Here is a 15,183-nt window from a genome sequence, read left to right as displayed (position 1 = left end):
GTGTGCTGGGATCGAGCCCCCGCATCGGGCTCCCTGCTCGGTGGAAAGCCTGCTTCTCCCTCTCCCACTCCCCCTGCTGGTGTTCCCTTTCTCGCTGTGTCTCTCTCTGTCAAATAAATAAAAATCTTTAAAAAAATAAAAAAGATTATTAGAAATGAGACAGCATTTAAATTTCCCAGTAAGGACAATGCTGCATTCTCATTAATGAAGTCATAGTTATGAGGCAAACTCTATAATATTCAGTGCCCAGGTTCAGGTGCCAGTTCTGCCTCTTTTCAGCTGTTTGACTTTGGGAAGCTGTATAACTTAGTGCCGCAGCTTCCTCATCTACAGAATAAAAATAGCTGTATCTTTCACAGAGCTATTGAGAGTATTAAATAAGAAATAAACATAAGCCATGTAGTGTGATACCTAACACATAGTTTACATTTGATAAACATGGTTATATTCTTTTTAATGTATTTATACCCAACTCCAGCCGCAGTTTGCCGCTGTCTTATTCATTTATTGCCTTATTAGTGCCTGACCATTCCAGGCAGTGTCTGGGCTGCAAATTGAGGTTACAAAGATAAGACAGGATCCCTGTTCCTGAAGCCAAGCAAGGTGTAATCAAGTGTCACAGGGACTGTGACAAAAGTTTAAACAGTTATAGTAAGGGTACAGAGGAGTGAGTGAGAGGTTGATTCCATGTCAGAAGATCAGAAGGGCTTTACAAAGGAAGTGATGCACTTAAGCAAGTGTTTAACTTTTTGATGCTTTATTTTTCTTATCTGTGAAATGTCCCCTTCAGTTTCTCTGAAGCTTTAGAATTCTGAATCTGAGATTTCTTACACACCCCAGGAAAATGAGCAGTTTTTTTCCAACCCACAGATCTATAAGGCTGATTAGACCGATGATTAGTTTTCAGAATTGAAGGCTAACCAGCCAACAGGTTTGTTAAACAATAGACAATTATCAAGGATCTTCTATATCTAGAACACTGTGGTGCTTCAATAAAGAATGCAAATTTCCTGGAAGTGTTAATCCTTGCCCTCCAAGAGTTTACAGTCCATTTGGAAATGACCACCTCATAAATAGGTTGAAAACTATTCCAAATAATACATCAAAAAGAACAGAATGAGGGGTGCCTGGTTGGCTCAATCGGCTAAGCATCTGACTCTTGGTCTTGGCTCAGGTCATGATCTCAGGGTTGTGAGATCGAGCCCTGCGTCAGGCTCCGCTCTCAGTGAGGAGTCTGCTTGGGATTGTCTCTCTCCCTCTCCCTCTGACTCTCTCTCTCAAATAAGTCTTTAAAAAAAAATAACACTGCTTAAATCTAGCAAAAATTTTTTAAAAAGAAGAACAGAATGATATTTTGCCGATTTAAGGATGAATACAGCTCTCTACTTGGCTACACTCCACGGGAAGAAGGTTATAGGCAGCCATAGGAGCCGACCAAATGTCATGATTCCAAAATCTCACTTCCATAAGGATTGGCAGCAGTGAGCTGACACCTGGCTCAACCAGCCAGCTCAGAAGATCCACAAATGCAAGTCCCAAACAGCAAAAGTAAACTGAATTTCTCCATACTCTCCATCTAGATCTGCCCAACCATTAGTAAAATACCCACTTCAGGTATCAACCAAAATCTGAGCTAGCAGGTACAGCCTAGAGGTGTTAAAGTAGTTGGTGTCCGTGAGAGAATTGCATGGGTCATTGCATCGTTGGACAAGTCTACAAAGTCCCTGCAAGGTCATGTGCAGGGACTAAAAGAGTACAGCTTCCAACAGCCAGGAGGAGAGGCACTTCTGCTGAGTAATCGACAAGGAGTGGAAAGCCAGGGCCATTATAAAGAAGAATGGTAAGGCATTTGCCCGTCTTCTCATGACCCATGCCAATGCATGCCTCCTCAGTATCCAAATAAAAAAACCCAAAGAAGCTATGAACAGAATATGGAAAGGAAGGGGAAAAGATGTGTTATGACACTCCACCAAAGAAGATTTATAAATAAGCATATGCGAAGATGCTCCATCATTGTGATTAGGGAAAAGCAAATTAAAACCACAATGAGATCAAACTATACACCCACTAGAACACTTTCCATATGACCCTGCAATTCTACTCCTAGGTAAAATGAAGCATATGTAAAAAAAAAACATGTACACAAATGTCCATAGAAGCTCTATATGTAATAGCTAAACACTAGAAACAACCCAAATGTCCATCAACAGATGAATGGATAAATAAATTGTGGTATATCCTTATAATGGAATACTACCAAGCAGTAAAAAGGAATGAACACGGGTGCTTGGGTGGCTCAGTTGGTTAAGTGTCTGACTTGTTTCAGCTCAGGTCATGATCTCAGGGTCATGAGATCAAACCCTGCTGGGCTCTGCACTGATTGTGGAGCTTGCTTAAGATTCTCTCTCTCCCTCCGCCCCTCCACACTCTGACACTGCTTGCATGTACATACGCGCACCTGCACACTCTCTCTTTCTCTTAAAAAACAAACAAGGAATGAGCTATTGATACGTGCTACAACTTGAATGAATCTTAACATAATCATGCTGTGTGAAAGAAGCCAGACAAAGAAGATATAGATCATATGATTCTATTTAAATAAAATTACAGAAAATACAAACTTGTGTAAAGTGACATCAGATCAGTAGTTACCTGAAAATAGGAGTAGAATGGGGAGGAACAAGAATGAGAAATTACAAAATTTACACAAACAAACTTTTTGAAGTGATCCATATGTTCATTATCTTGTGGTGAATGCATACCTAAGTCAAAAATCTTCAAACTATACACTTTAAATATGTACGGTTTGTTGTGTGTCTTACCTCAAAGTCAAAAAAGCTATAAAAATTCTGTTGAGAACTTCAATAGAAAAGAAGAAATGCAATGGCAACTAGGATATGGAGTAAAGATGACAAGATTGGCATGAAATTAATCCAGATAGATCTCCTGATGTAAGCCTGGAAGGATGTGCTGGATTGGGTAGACAGAAGGGACCAGGGGGTAGGGGTTTGACTGGCAAATGACTACCTGGCTATGTCAAGGCAGAATGGCAGAGGAGGTGCTTTTTAGATGCTGTTGGTGCTCCACAGCAGACATGGGCACTAAGACCTGTGATTCTAGAATCTTAATGATGTCAGACTTGAGCTTGGGAGTCCACCCTAATTCTGCACCTGGGGTCCTCCACAAAATCCTACTACTACTGTGTTGTTTGGTAAATAAAATTACACTCAGCATTGACCAGGCACTGGATCAGCTGAGCCATGAGGCAGGCAGTGGATGAGAATGACGTTTCAGGAAGACTCTTCAGTGTTATGGATAATAAATGCTGAAGGATTTCGGAGGATGGATAGTTCACAGTAGACTGAACTAACATGAGAAGACTGCCCATTTGTGTTGGTGAGAGTCTGAGCTCCCTGAAGCAGAACGGTGAAGAAGAAAGGGACTTATTTTAGGAATTAGAAGACACAGTTTCTAATTCCAGCGCTGTCAAGCACAACCTGTGTGATCTGAGACAAATCACTTAGCTTCTCTGAACCTCTAGCTCCACCTGGAAAATGGAGATAGTAATATCTGTCTGGCTTTCATTAAGGCCTTTGAGACAAAGTGTCTCATTTTGTTAAGATTGGTTAAGATTCAGAAGATGTGGTATATATACACAATGGAATATTATGCAGCCATCAAAAGGAATGAGATCTTGCCATTTGCAACGATGTGGATGGAACTGGAGAGTGTTATGCTGAGTGAAATAAGTCAATCAGAGAAAGACATGTATCATATGACCTCACTGATATGAGGAATTCTTAATCTCAGGAAAACAAACAGGGTTGCTGGAGTGGTAGGGAGGTGGGAGGGATGGGGTGGCTGGGTGATAGACATTGGGGAGGGTATGTGCTATGGTGAGCGCTGTGAATTGTGCAAGACTGTTGAATCACAGTTCTGTACCTCTGAAACAAATGCAATATATGTTAAGAAAAAAAAAAGAAGATAGCAGGAGGGGAAGAATGAAGGGGAGTAAATCGGAGGGGGAGACGAACCATGAGAGACGATGGACTCTGAAAAACAAACTGAGAGTTCTAGAGGGGAGGGGGGTGGGGGGATGGGTTAGCCTGGTGATGGGTATTAAAGAGGGCACGTTCTGCGTGGAGCACTGGGTGTTATGCACAAACAATGAATCATGGAACACTACATCAAAAACTAATGGTGTAATGTATGGTGATTAACATAACAATAAAAAATTTAAAGATTAGTTAAGATTCTTCTTGGAGAGAGCAATAACAATCAACTCTGGCTCACTTAGTTAAAAAAAAAAGAAAAAGCATGCTGGGATATCTCCCTTAGAATCTAAGCCTTTTAACAATCAAGCCTCCAGAAGACTATATTCCAGGACAACTCCTGGGGTCTCAAAGGTGGGGTTGTTCTCCTATCACGATGACTCAGACCTTTAGCCGCTCCCAATCTGTGTCTGTTCCTCAAAAATTCTAGATTCTGGGAGAAAGAATCTGATTGGCCCAGACTGGGTCTCTTCTCCACTCCTTCATCAACTAGGCATGTTTGGGGGCAACATCATATAGTAAGGGCGTGACTTCTGGGCATCCCTCTCTGTGTATTGGAAGCCATTCCCAAAGAAGGATGATTGCTGTAATCTGGATAGTCACCCCAAGAGGTTCCTACTACACAAATACTTGACAAACAAAAAATAGCCTCTCACTTCTGAATCTCCCATTGCAGTTAGCATAATTGTGATTAAATAATAAGCCTTTCATACCTAACTGATTGAAAAAAGGAATTGCAGGCCTGGTGGCTTAGCTAAGAGACACTGCCTTCATTCACATATGAGGTGAGTGGCTGTAGGGATGGAGAGTCCAGAACTGTGCAGCACAGACAGTGGCCATCATCATGATTGACTGGATGCGGGAAATGAATAAAGGAGAAAAGGAAATTGTAAGTCACCTCTTTTATGAGCCCTGGGAAAGAGCACCACTGACAGCAATTGAAGGCTGGGAAGGTGTGTCCTTTGGAGGAGGAAGATAATGAACTCACTTTTTAACACCAAATTGCCAGGATGTAGCCATGCTCTTAGTGGTGATGCCCGTGAGACAGCTAGATTTGGGGGAGTGGAGCCCTGAGAGGCTGAAGGCAGAGTCCTGTGCTTTGTCCCTTCCAGACTATAAAGCCACAAAATTAAGTGAGTTCCTTGAGGAAACAAGAAAGAGCATCAGGCCACCAGCAAGATCTGAGCAGAGTTGGAAAGTGAGAAAGAAAAGAGAAAAGTCAGGAAGGGGCAAGAGAGAGAACACAGTAATATTTATTGAGTGCCACCTCCTGGACACTAAGTTCCTGGTGAGTCTTTTTGGTAGCAGGAAAGAGGAAGCCACAAGAGGCTGCTGAAACACCAAAGGGGAGATTTGTTCTTAGGATAACTGAGCGTTCCCAGAATCTTGTAAATGGAAGAGCAACATGCTCCAAGAAGAGAATGAAGCCAGAAAAAAAAGCAAAAAACAAAAAAATCTGTCACATACTCAGAACTTTCTCTCCATCTCTCATCTTTGCTCCTTTGTATATACTTTGATTTCTCTCTCTCTCCCTCACCTCTCTTCCCAAAATTGGCTCTCTCTGTTACCTCGTCCACAGGGCACAGTGCTCCCAAATTTTAAATTTTCTCTTTTTAGTAGGCCAGCCGGAATAAGATCGAGGCTCTTGGTCTCAATTCCAGAGTGCTGAGAAAAAGAATCTACTCCTGTCTGGATAAGGTGTGGTTAGTGGGACAGAATGACTTAGCGGAAGCATGGCTGTGAGGTGCCCATTCTGTGACCCAGGGAATTATCCAGAGAGGCTGGGTAGACAGCCCAGGAAGGCTTCCACAACAACCATTTACATTTGCTCTTTATATTAACTCCCCGAGATTTATCTCTTTTCCCCCATACAGATCAGGAAACTCGGGCCCAGGGAAGTTAAATGCTACGTTCTGGGTCACAAGGGGAGAGAGAGGCACAGCCAGTGCCCAAACCCAGGTGCTGTCTAGCTCCAGAGCCTCTTTTTTCCTCTCTGTCACTCTACAGATTTTTCCAACAAAGCAAGGCAGCTTTCCAAACTCTGCCAATTTGGAATTTGGAAAGCTATTCCTTTTCTTGGACAAGTCACATACTAATATTAGACACTATAGTAGAGATTGCTGTTTGGTAGAAAGAGGAGTTAGGATGCCTAAACTGGAAATAATCACAAGTAGTAAAAATAATGAGTAACAGATGCTAAGAGTTCTCAAGGGCTACTAGGAATTATGAATTAGTTCATTAGTGTTCACAACCACCTTGGGATGGTAAACAGTACAGTTGCCTCACTTTACAAAGAGGAAACTGAGGTGCGGGGAGAGGGGCAGGGTAAATCACTTGTGTCTGCTCAAACAGCTAATAAGAGGCAGCGCCAGGCCTCAGGCTCTGGCTCCAGAGCATAAACTCCTGGCCTGACCACTGTTCTACTGTTGGTCCTGTGGAGCCAAGAGCAGGACCTAATGAAGTCCCTGCTGTGGTTCTTGCAGGCCATCTACATCTTTGATCGTCTAGCCCAAGGACTTGACACGTTCTCGACTCTGTTTTAAAGTTCTTGACCTCCGGGTGCCTGGGTGGCTCAGTCGTTGAAGCGTCTGCCTTCAGCTCAGGTCATGATCCCAGAGTCCTGGGATCGAGCCCCGCATCAGGCTCCCTGTTCCACGGGAAGCCTGCTTCTCCCTCTCCCACACCCCCTGCTGTGTTCCTTCTCTCACTGTGTCTCTCTCTGTCAAATAAATAAATAAAATCTTTAAAAATAATAATAAAGTTTTTGCCCCCTCATTGCAGATGCTGGTAGAAGAGGAGCCTGTGCATTCTCTCCTGAGCTCTGTGCGCCAGGAGGTCTTTGTTACCATCTCTGACCTCAGGTGACACCCACCTGCCCCCTGCCCCTTACACATGTCCTGCTTTCTCAGTCAGGGCCAAGACCAGAGCCAACTGACACGTTCCATACTTTTAACTTTTGCAAACTATATAGGGAAGGGGAAGCCAAATGCATATTTTCTGTGTAAGAAATTTGATTTCATATATGCCATCATCATATCTGAAAGACCTTATTGGAACCTCTTTGGAGTTCAGTTTTGTCCAAAGTATATTCAGTGGAAAGTTACTCTCGTGTGTGCTTCATGACAGTAGAGTTCCACAGTCCAAGAAATTTGGAAGGGCTGCCTGCTGTTTATCTTTCTTGGAGATTTGTATGGCACACTAACTTATTAAAGGCTCCAAGAAATCCTATTTAAAAGGATTTTTAACTTGGTTCCATCCACCATTCCTCTAACAAACATTCAGCAGAACATCCTTTGGAAAATCATGGTTTACATGTTAGACTATGGCAGGCTTTCCTCCGTGGTTAAACTGGAGGAAAGCCTGGAAGGATATCATTCCAGTACCCTCTTGGGAAGACAGGGAGGGACAGGGAACAAGGATGGAGGCTCTGAGCCGTGAAATTCTTCCTCCAGCCTTTTGTGAGATTTGTCTAAACAGGCTAACAAGCATGCCCTTTGTCTCTTCCACCAGAATTATACACCAACTAGTCCACTCATTCCCCCTGGGTTACTTCGACCCCTGCTTACCACTGTCAAATCAAAGTCTTCCCAGCTTACTATTCCTAAACTGTCTTTTCTTAGCTACCAAGGTGTCCACTTGCTATTTGGCTCTGAAGATCGAGCTGATTTATTCTGTCTTATTACAAAAAGTATAATCACTCTGCCCTCCATAACGACTCTTATCCAGCTGCAGGAAATCATGCCAAGTGGGTCCTACAACACAGAGGTAACTCCTGCTTTGGTTTAATAACTTGCCATCCATACGTCAGCTGATCATGGCCCTTTGAGAGTGCATTTGATTTTTTGGAACTAGCCAAGAATCATTTCAGCCAAGTCTGGTGAATAAAATAAGCAGTTAAATTAAATAGCTTTTCCCCCCTCTTTATTTTTTATTTTATTTTCTTTTCTTTCCTTCCTTCCTTCCTTCCTTCCTTCCTTCCTTCCTTCCTTCCTTCCTTCCTTCCTTTCTTTTAGAGAGAGAGAGCACAAGAGGGAGAGGGAGAGAGAATCTCAAGCCGACTCTGCACTGAGCATGGAGCCCAGTGTGGGGCTCAATCTCATGACCATGAGATCACAACCTGAGCTGAAACCAAGAGTCAGATGTCTAACCAACTGCACCACCCAGGCGCCCCTCTCTCTTTATTTTTTTTTAAAGATTTTTACCTATTTGAGAGAGAGAACATGCACGCACAAAAGTGGGGGGAGGGGCAGAAGAAGAGGGACAAGCAGACTGTATACTGAGCCCAACATGGGGCTCCATCCCATGACCCTGTGATCATGACCTGAGCCCAAATCAAGAGTCAGATGCCTAACCGACTGAGCCACCCCCAGGTACCCCCTCTCTTTATTTTGTCTTCTTTCTTGTTCCCTTCATTCCTTCTTTCCTTGCTTTTGGCTTTAAAATAAGATGAGTGTTCATATACTAGGAGATTTTAGAGTTACCATATGCTAAGCATGATGAGAGGCAACAGAAATACAGCAGTATACTCTCTCATCTGGGGAGCTTATATCCTAGTGTAGAGATAAAACTGCTGATAAATATATCAGGTGGTAATAAGTGCTATGAAAAAAATAGAACAGGGGCGCCTGGGTGGCTCAGTTGATTAAGCATCTGACTCTTGATTTTGGCTCAGATCATGATCTCAGGGTCCTGGGATCCAGCCCTGTGTCAGGCTTCTGCTCATCATGGATATTCTCTCTCTCTGCCTCCCTCTGCCCCTCCCTCTGCTCACACGCACACTTTCTCTTTCTCTCTCAAAAAAATATTTAAAAAAATATTGAACAGGGAAAGAGGAGGATAAAGAATACTGTGGTTGGGAGGCACAGGGGGGTTTACATAGGGTGGTCAGGGAAAGTCTTCCTGATGAGGTGACAGTTGCAAAGAGGAGCTGGATATCTCTGGAGGAGAAGCTTTCAAGCAGAAAGAAGGAAATGCAAGGGCCTTGATTTTCTTCTGCGGCTCGTAAGCTGGTTGGTAAAGCAGTTTCCAAAGGGGACTTTATTCCCTTCTGTTTCAAGATGTCAGAAAGAGTCACAAGTCAAATTTTAAACCTATCTTGATGACCCTAACTAATTTCCCAAATGTAGTTAGAATCAGTTAACTGAGTTCCCAGTAATGCTGAGATGTCCATTTAAAATGAATGTATTGTGGGGCACCTGGCTGGCTCAGTGGGTGGCACATGTGACTCTTGATCTATGGGTTGTAAGTTTGAGCCCCACGGTGGGTGTAGAGATTACTTAAAAATAAAATCTGAAAGAAAAGAAAAAGAAAATGAATATTTTGTTTCACCCCAGCTCACAAACTGCCTACCAGTACTTTTACACTGGTTCTGTGCCTTTGAGTAAAATCTCAAGATAAGAGCCTTAAAAGTGTGTATTGTACTTGGTGGAAATGCAAACTAGTGCAGCCACTCTGGAAAACAGTATGGAGGTTCCTCAAAAAGTTAAAAATAGGGCGCCTGGGTGGCTCAGTTGGTTAAGCGACTGCCTTCGGCTCAGGTTATGATCCTGGAGTCCCAGGATCGAGTCCCACATTGGACTCCCTGCTCAGCAGGGAGTCTGCTTCTCCCTCTGAACCTCCCCCCTCTTGTGCTCTCTCTCTCTCTCATTCTCTCTCGCTCAAATAAATAAATAAAATCTTTAAAAAAAGAACTACCCTATGATCCAGGAATTGTACTACTAGGTATTTACCCAAAGGAAACAAAAATACTAAATCAAAGGGATACATGCAACCTGATGTTTATAGCCGCACTATCATCAATGGCCAAATTATGGGAAGAGCCCACATGTTCGTTGACTGATGAATAGATAAAGAAGATGTGGTGTGGGGCGCCTGGGTGGCTCAGTCATTAAGCAGCTAAGGTCATGATCCCAGAGTCCTGGGATCGAGCCCCACTTCAGGCTCCTTGCTCAGCAGGGAACCTGCTTTTCCCTCTCCCTCTGCCTGCTCCCCCTGCTTGTTTTCTCTCTCTGTCAAATAAATAAATAAATTCTTAAATAAAAAAAGAAGATGGGGTGCATATATATATATATATGTATATACACAATGGAATATTATTCAGCCATAAAAAAGGATGACATCTTCCCATTTACAAAGATGTGGATAGAGCTAGAGAGATATTATGCTAAGTGAAATAAGCCAGGCAGAGAAAGACAAATACCATATGATTTCACTCTTATGTGGAATTTAAGAAACAAAACAAATGAACATGGTGGGGAGAGAGAGGAAAATCAAGAAACAGATGCTTAACTATAGAGCCCCAGGTGTTGTATGTAAGTGATAAATCACTAAATTCTACACCTGGAAGTAATTTTACACTCTTAACTAACAGGAATTTATTTTTTAAACACCTTATTTTTGTTTTTAATTGTTTTAAAGATTTTACTTATTTATTTGACAGAAAGAGAGAGAGAGCACAAGCAGGGGAGCAGCAGAGGGAGAGGGAGAAGCAGGCTCTCTGCTGAGCAGGGAGCCTGATAATGGGGCTCAATCCCAGGACCCTGAGATCATGACCTGAGCCAAAGGCAGACGCTTAACTGACTGAGCCACCCAGGCGCCCCTAACTAACAGGAATTTAAATAAAAACTTGGAAAGAAGAAAAACTTCTGTGTAGAAGCAAAAAAAAAGTGTACAGTGTTAGGGAACTTCATGGTGGGGGTGGGGGCATCACTGATCCTGTGCCTTTTCAGTGTCTCTACAGGCAAACGTTTCAAGCATTCTCTGAGATGCTCCAGAGTTTGGTAGTAAAAGACCCACATTTGGAAAATCTTGACACCATTTTTAAGGTAAATAGGATATCAGAGAGAAGGGGAAACTATTTCTATTAACTGGTGAAAGTGGAAGAAGAAAATGTGGAAGGATTAAGTTTTAAGAGATAGCATAGGGGCACCTGGGTGGCAGAGTTGGTGAAGTGTCCGACTCTTGATTTCAGCTCGGGTCATGATCTTGGGGTTGTGAGATCAAGCCCTGTGTTGGGCTCCGCACTCAGTGGGGAGTCTGCTTAAGAGTCTCTCCCTCTCTCTCTGCCCCTCCCCCCACTTGCACACACTTCTCTCTCTCTAAAATAAATAAATATATCTTTAAAAAAAGAATAGCAAAGTAGTTGAGAGTATCAGCTATCAATTTTGCATCAGACTTGGCTTCAAATTCTGACTCTGTGCCATTCATGGGTTATAAATTCAGCAAAGAATGTAATCTCTGAGAGTCTTATTTCTTCACTTTTAAATTGAGGTAATAATTATGGTGAATATTGAATAAATGGCCTTCAGTTAGTGGTTTAATGGTTACTATTATTATTCCTTAAATTCCTATTGCTTACTACCATAGAATGGTTTCAATCAGTGACCTCATGAGTGAGTGAATAGGCAGGTGCCTACCAGGCAGGATTCAAGGTCATTAATAACCGCCTGTCCCCACCTGTACCCATTCCAGCGTATGCCATTCTATCATTAGGGATTTGTTCATTGGAGCGCATTCACTGCAGTTCAAGCGTCTTACTCTCTTGTCCCTTTTTAAGATGCAGATATTCCAGAAAGGAATAACCCTTTAAACTATTATTAATCATCTGTGCCTAAGTGTAGATGGACATTTATCTTTGCCACAACTGACCTTAACATTATTTCTCATTCCTCTTCTATTTGTACATCAACACTCCAGCCAGATTGGGTTTCTCCCCTTTATCCAGTTGTACCTTGTACTTTCCTGTGTTGGCAGCTTAATTCAAGTTGTTTTTTCTACTGAAAATCCCACCTCTTTTTTTTTTCCTTTGGCCACATGGGGCCATAAAATGTCACCTTTTTTATGAAGCTCCTACTGGTGAATGTTATCGTCTCCAGGAATCCCTCCCTGACTGTTACAGGCAGATGCAATTTCTCCATCCTCAGAGTTTTTTAATAGCATGACATTAATTTTCTTTCCTTCCAAAGGAAGAGAATAGGATAAATAATTGAAGAAAGTGGGATGAAGGGAAAATAAATCTAGAAAGTAAGCGTCTTTGGAAGCCAGCCCACCTGATCCCAAATCTTTATACCTTATTTGCCTTCCCACCACTTTCATTTCCAACCCAAACTGGCTTATCATTTAGGAAGACGTTTTCGATATAGTAGTGACCTGTGAACCTTCTCTCTCCACATTTTGTTCAAAACAGAATAAAGGTGTTATCCCAAATCTTCCTGGTAAACCATTTAGGCTTCCTTTATTTTTCACAGCAAATGGACCCCTGGTTACAATCAACCAAAGACCATGAGCGGGAACGGGCCACAGCCAGCATGGCTCAAGTTCTAAAGTGCTTATCCAGACATCTCAGCCTGAAGGTAAGCAGCCCTTCAGTCACACAAGAAGAAGGATCCAAAGCCATCCTATTACTGCCTATTTCCCTCCAGTGTATGACCCTGAACTGGTGATTCAGTTGGTGCGCCATGTAATACCATAGCACTTGGCATTATTCACATATCTGCCCCTCTAAAATTTGAGCAGTTTGAGGCTAGGTACTATGTTTATTAATCTTGCATCCCTGTTGCTTAACACAAGAGCTGGAACATAACAATATAGTAAATATTTCTGAATGAAGGAAGGAATAAATGTGACCTGAAAATATCTGAGGGTCCACAGTGACTTAGACTCTGTGCAGTGTTATATTTAAAGTAATAAAGCCCAGCAGCAAATGTAAATAAATCAATTTAAATATCTCCCAGCGGGTGCCTGGGTGGCTCAGTTGGTTAAGCGACTGCCTTCGGCTCAGGTCATGATCCTGGAGTCCCAGGATTGAGTCCCGCATCGGGCTCCCTGCTCAGTGGGGAGTCTGCTTCTCCCTCTGACCCTCCCCCCTCTCATGTGCTCTCTCGCTCTCTCTCTCTCATTCTGTGTCTCAAATAAATAAATAAAATCTTTAAAAATAAATAAGTAAATAAATAAATAAATAAATAAATAAATATCTCCTAGCATCTCACAGAGAAAGGTTCTGTGGCTTCTCTTTTAAATCCTCTCATTTGGGGGCACCTGGGTGGCTCAGTCGTTAAGCATCTGCCTTCAGCTCAGGTCATGATCCCTGGGTCCTGGGATCGAGCCCCAAATCGGGTTCCCTGCTCCGCGGGAAGCCTGCTTCTCCCTCTCCCACTCCCCCTGCTCGTGTTCCCTCTCTCGCTGTGTCTTTCTCTGTCAAATAAATAAATAAAATCTTTAAAAAAAATCAATCAATCCTCTCATTTGTCTCACTCTCTCGCTTCTCAGTTCTTCTGAATGCTCCCCCATACCTTCTGAAAGGAGTTCCTCAAAAGTAAGATCCTCCTTCCTCTATCTACTCCTTTCTTCATCTGTGAATCTCTTTCCTCTTTCCTAGTAGATCTTCCAAGCACTAGAGCTTCTCCTGTTCTCCAGCCATCATTTCTCCAGTCTGCATAATAAGGCCTGGGAATTGGAAGAAAAGTTGGTGGGGTAGGAATTCTAGGTCCTAATGCTAATTTTCCTTAGGAGAATTTGTCCTTGATATGAATATTCTGACAGTCATGCTTATTAAAAGGATGGCATCCCACTAACTTTCTTGTTTCTCCCATTGGAAGTACATCCAAACTTTTTTAAAAATTTTTTATTGTTATGTTAATCACCATACATTACATGATTAGTTTTGGATGTAGTGTTCCCTGATTCATTGTTTGTGCATAACACCCAGTGCTCCACGCAGAACATGCCCTCTTTAATACCCATCACCAGGCTAACCCATCCCCCCACCCCCCTCCCCTCTAGAACCCTCAGTTTGTTTTTCAGAGTCCATCGTCTCTCATGGTTCGTCTCCCCCTCCGACTTACTCCCCTTCATTCTTCCCCTCCTGCTATCTTCTTCTTCTTTTTTTTTTCTTAACATATATTGTATTATTTGTTTCAGAGGTACAGAACTGTGATTCAACAGTCTTGCACAATTCACAGCACTCGCCATAGCACATACCCTCCCCAATGTCCATCACCCAGCCACCCCATCCCTCCCACCCCCCACCGCTCCAGCAACCCTCAGTTTGTTTCCTGAGATTAAGAATTCCTCATATCAGTGAGATCAAATGATACATGTCTTTCTCTGATTGACTTATTTCACTCAGCATAACACCCTCCAGTTCTATCCACGTCGTTGCAAATGGCAAGATCTCATTCCTTTTTTTTTTTAAAGATTTTATTTATTTCTTTATTTGAGAGAGAGAATGAGGGAGAGAGAGAGCATGAGAGGGGGGAGGGTCAGAGGGAGAAGCAGACTCCCCGCTGAGCAGGGAGCCCGATGTGGGACTCGATCCCGGGACTCCAGGATCATGACCTGAGCCGAAGGCAGCCGCTCAACCAACTGAGCCACCCAGTCACCCAAGATCTCATTCCTTTTGATGGCTGCATAATATTCCATTGTGTATATATACCACATCTTCTTTATCCATTCATCTGTCGATGGACATCTTGGCTCTTTCCACAGTTTGGCTATTGTGGACATTGCTGCTATAAACATCGGGGTGCACATACCCCTTTAGATCCCTACATTTGGGAAGTACATCCAAACTTTACACTTCCTTACAGAAGTCAATTCAGTCCCTCAAACAATGCTACTTCCTTTTTTCTCTCTTTAGTCAATGAAAACAAGTAACTTCTAGCCATCACTGACTACCCTATTATTCCATCATCACATTGTTTTTCCTTCTACATTCTTCCACCTCTAATGATGGCTGTAGACTAAAGAGTTTCACATGACTCCCTCTTACACACAATCTCTCTCTAGGCCCCGAAGATCTTCCTTAGAGTTTTCTTCCTAGGGAGAACTGATAATATAAGGGTGCTAAACCTAGGTGCCATTGGAGTCTGTGAACATCTGGAAAGCAGTAGGAAGAATTTTGTGTGATGTAGTCTTCTGGAGCTTTCTGGGAGGCCCATAGCTTTTCTTAAATCAACTTAATTGAGTTGTTGTTATCATCCAGAGATAGTATTCACAATTTTATTTATTCCTTCTGAGAACATTTGTGCATGAGTGTGCACTTTAGTTCCTTTTAGTTCTCCACGTGGCCAGAGTTATCATCTTGAAACCCATGTCACTCTTTTGCTCCAATGATTTCCAGCGGTTCCTAGAA

General features: G+C 42.6%; 1 protein-coding gene across 1 annotated transcript in view; it reads left to right on the top strand.

Annotated features, from left to right (window-relative positions):
* The window catches only part of MROH8 (maestro heat like repeat family member 8), a 57,083-nt gene that overhangs the window by 9,863 nt on the left and 32,037 nt on the right, over window positions 1–15,183 (top strand). Inside the window, exons 5-8 of the mRNA XM_028118590.2 lie at window positions 6,834–6,913; window positions 7,673–7,817; window positions 10,781–10,876; window positions 12,299–12,403. Of these exons, the coding sequence (XP_027974391.2) occupies window positions 6,834–6,913; window positions 7,673–7,817; window positions 10,781–10,876; window positions 12,299–12,403 (426 nt within the window). The remainder of the gene's footprint in view (window positions 1–6,833; window positions 6,914–7,672; window positions 7,818–10,780; window positions 10,877–12,298; window positions 12,404–15,183) is intronic.

This window comes from Eumetopias jubatus, unplaced genomic scaffold (assembly GCF_037043125.1).
Source record: "Eumetopias jubatus isolate StellerSeaLion01/CBP00866 unplaced genomic scaffold, mEumJub1_p1.0 scaffold_9, whole genome shotgun sequence".
Lineage (NCBI taxonomy): Eukaryota > Metazoa > Chordata > Mammalia > Carnivora > Otariidae > Eumetopias > Eumetopias jubatus.
Note: the sequence above shows the minus strand (reverse complement) of the source record. Positions and strands in the feature narration are given on the sequence as shown.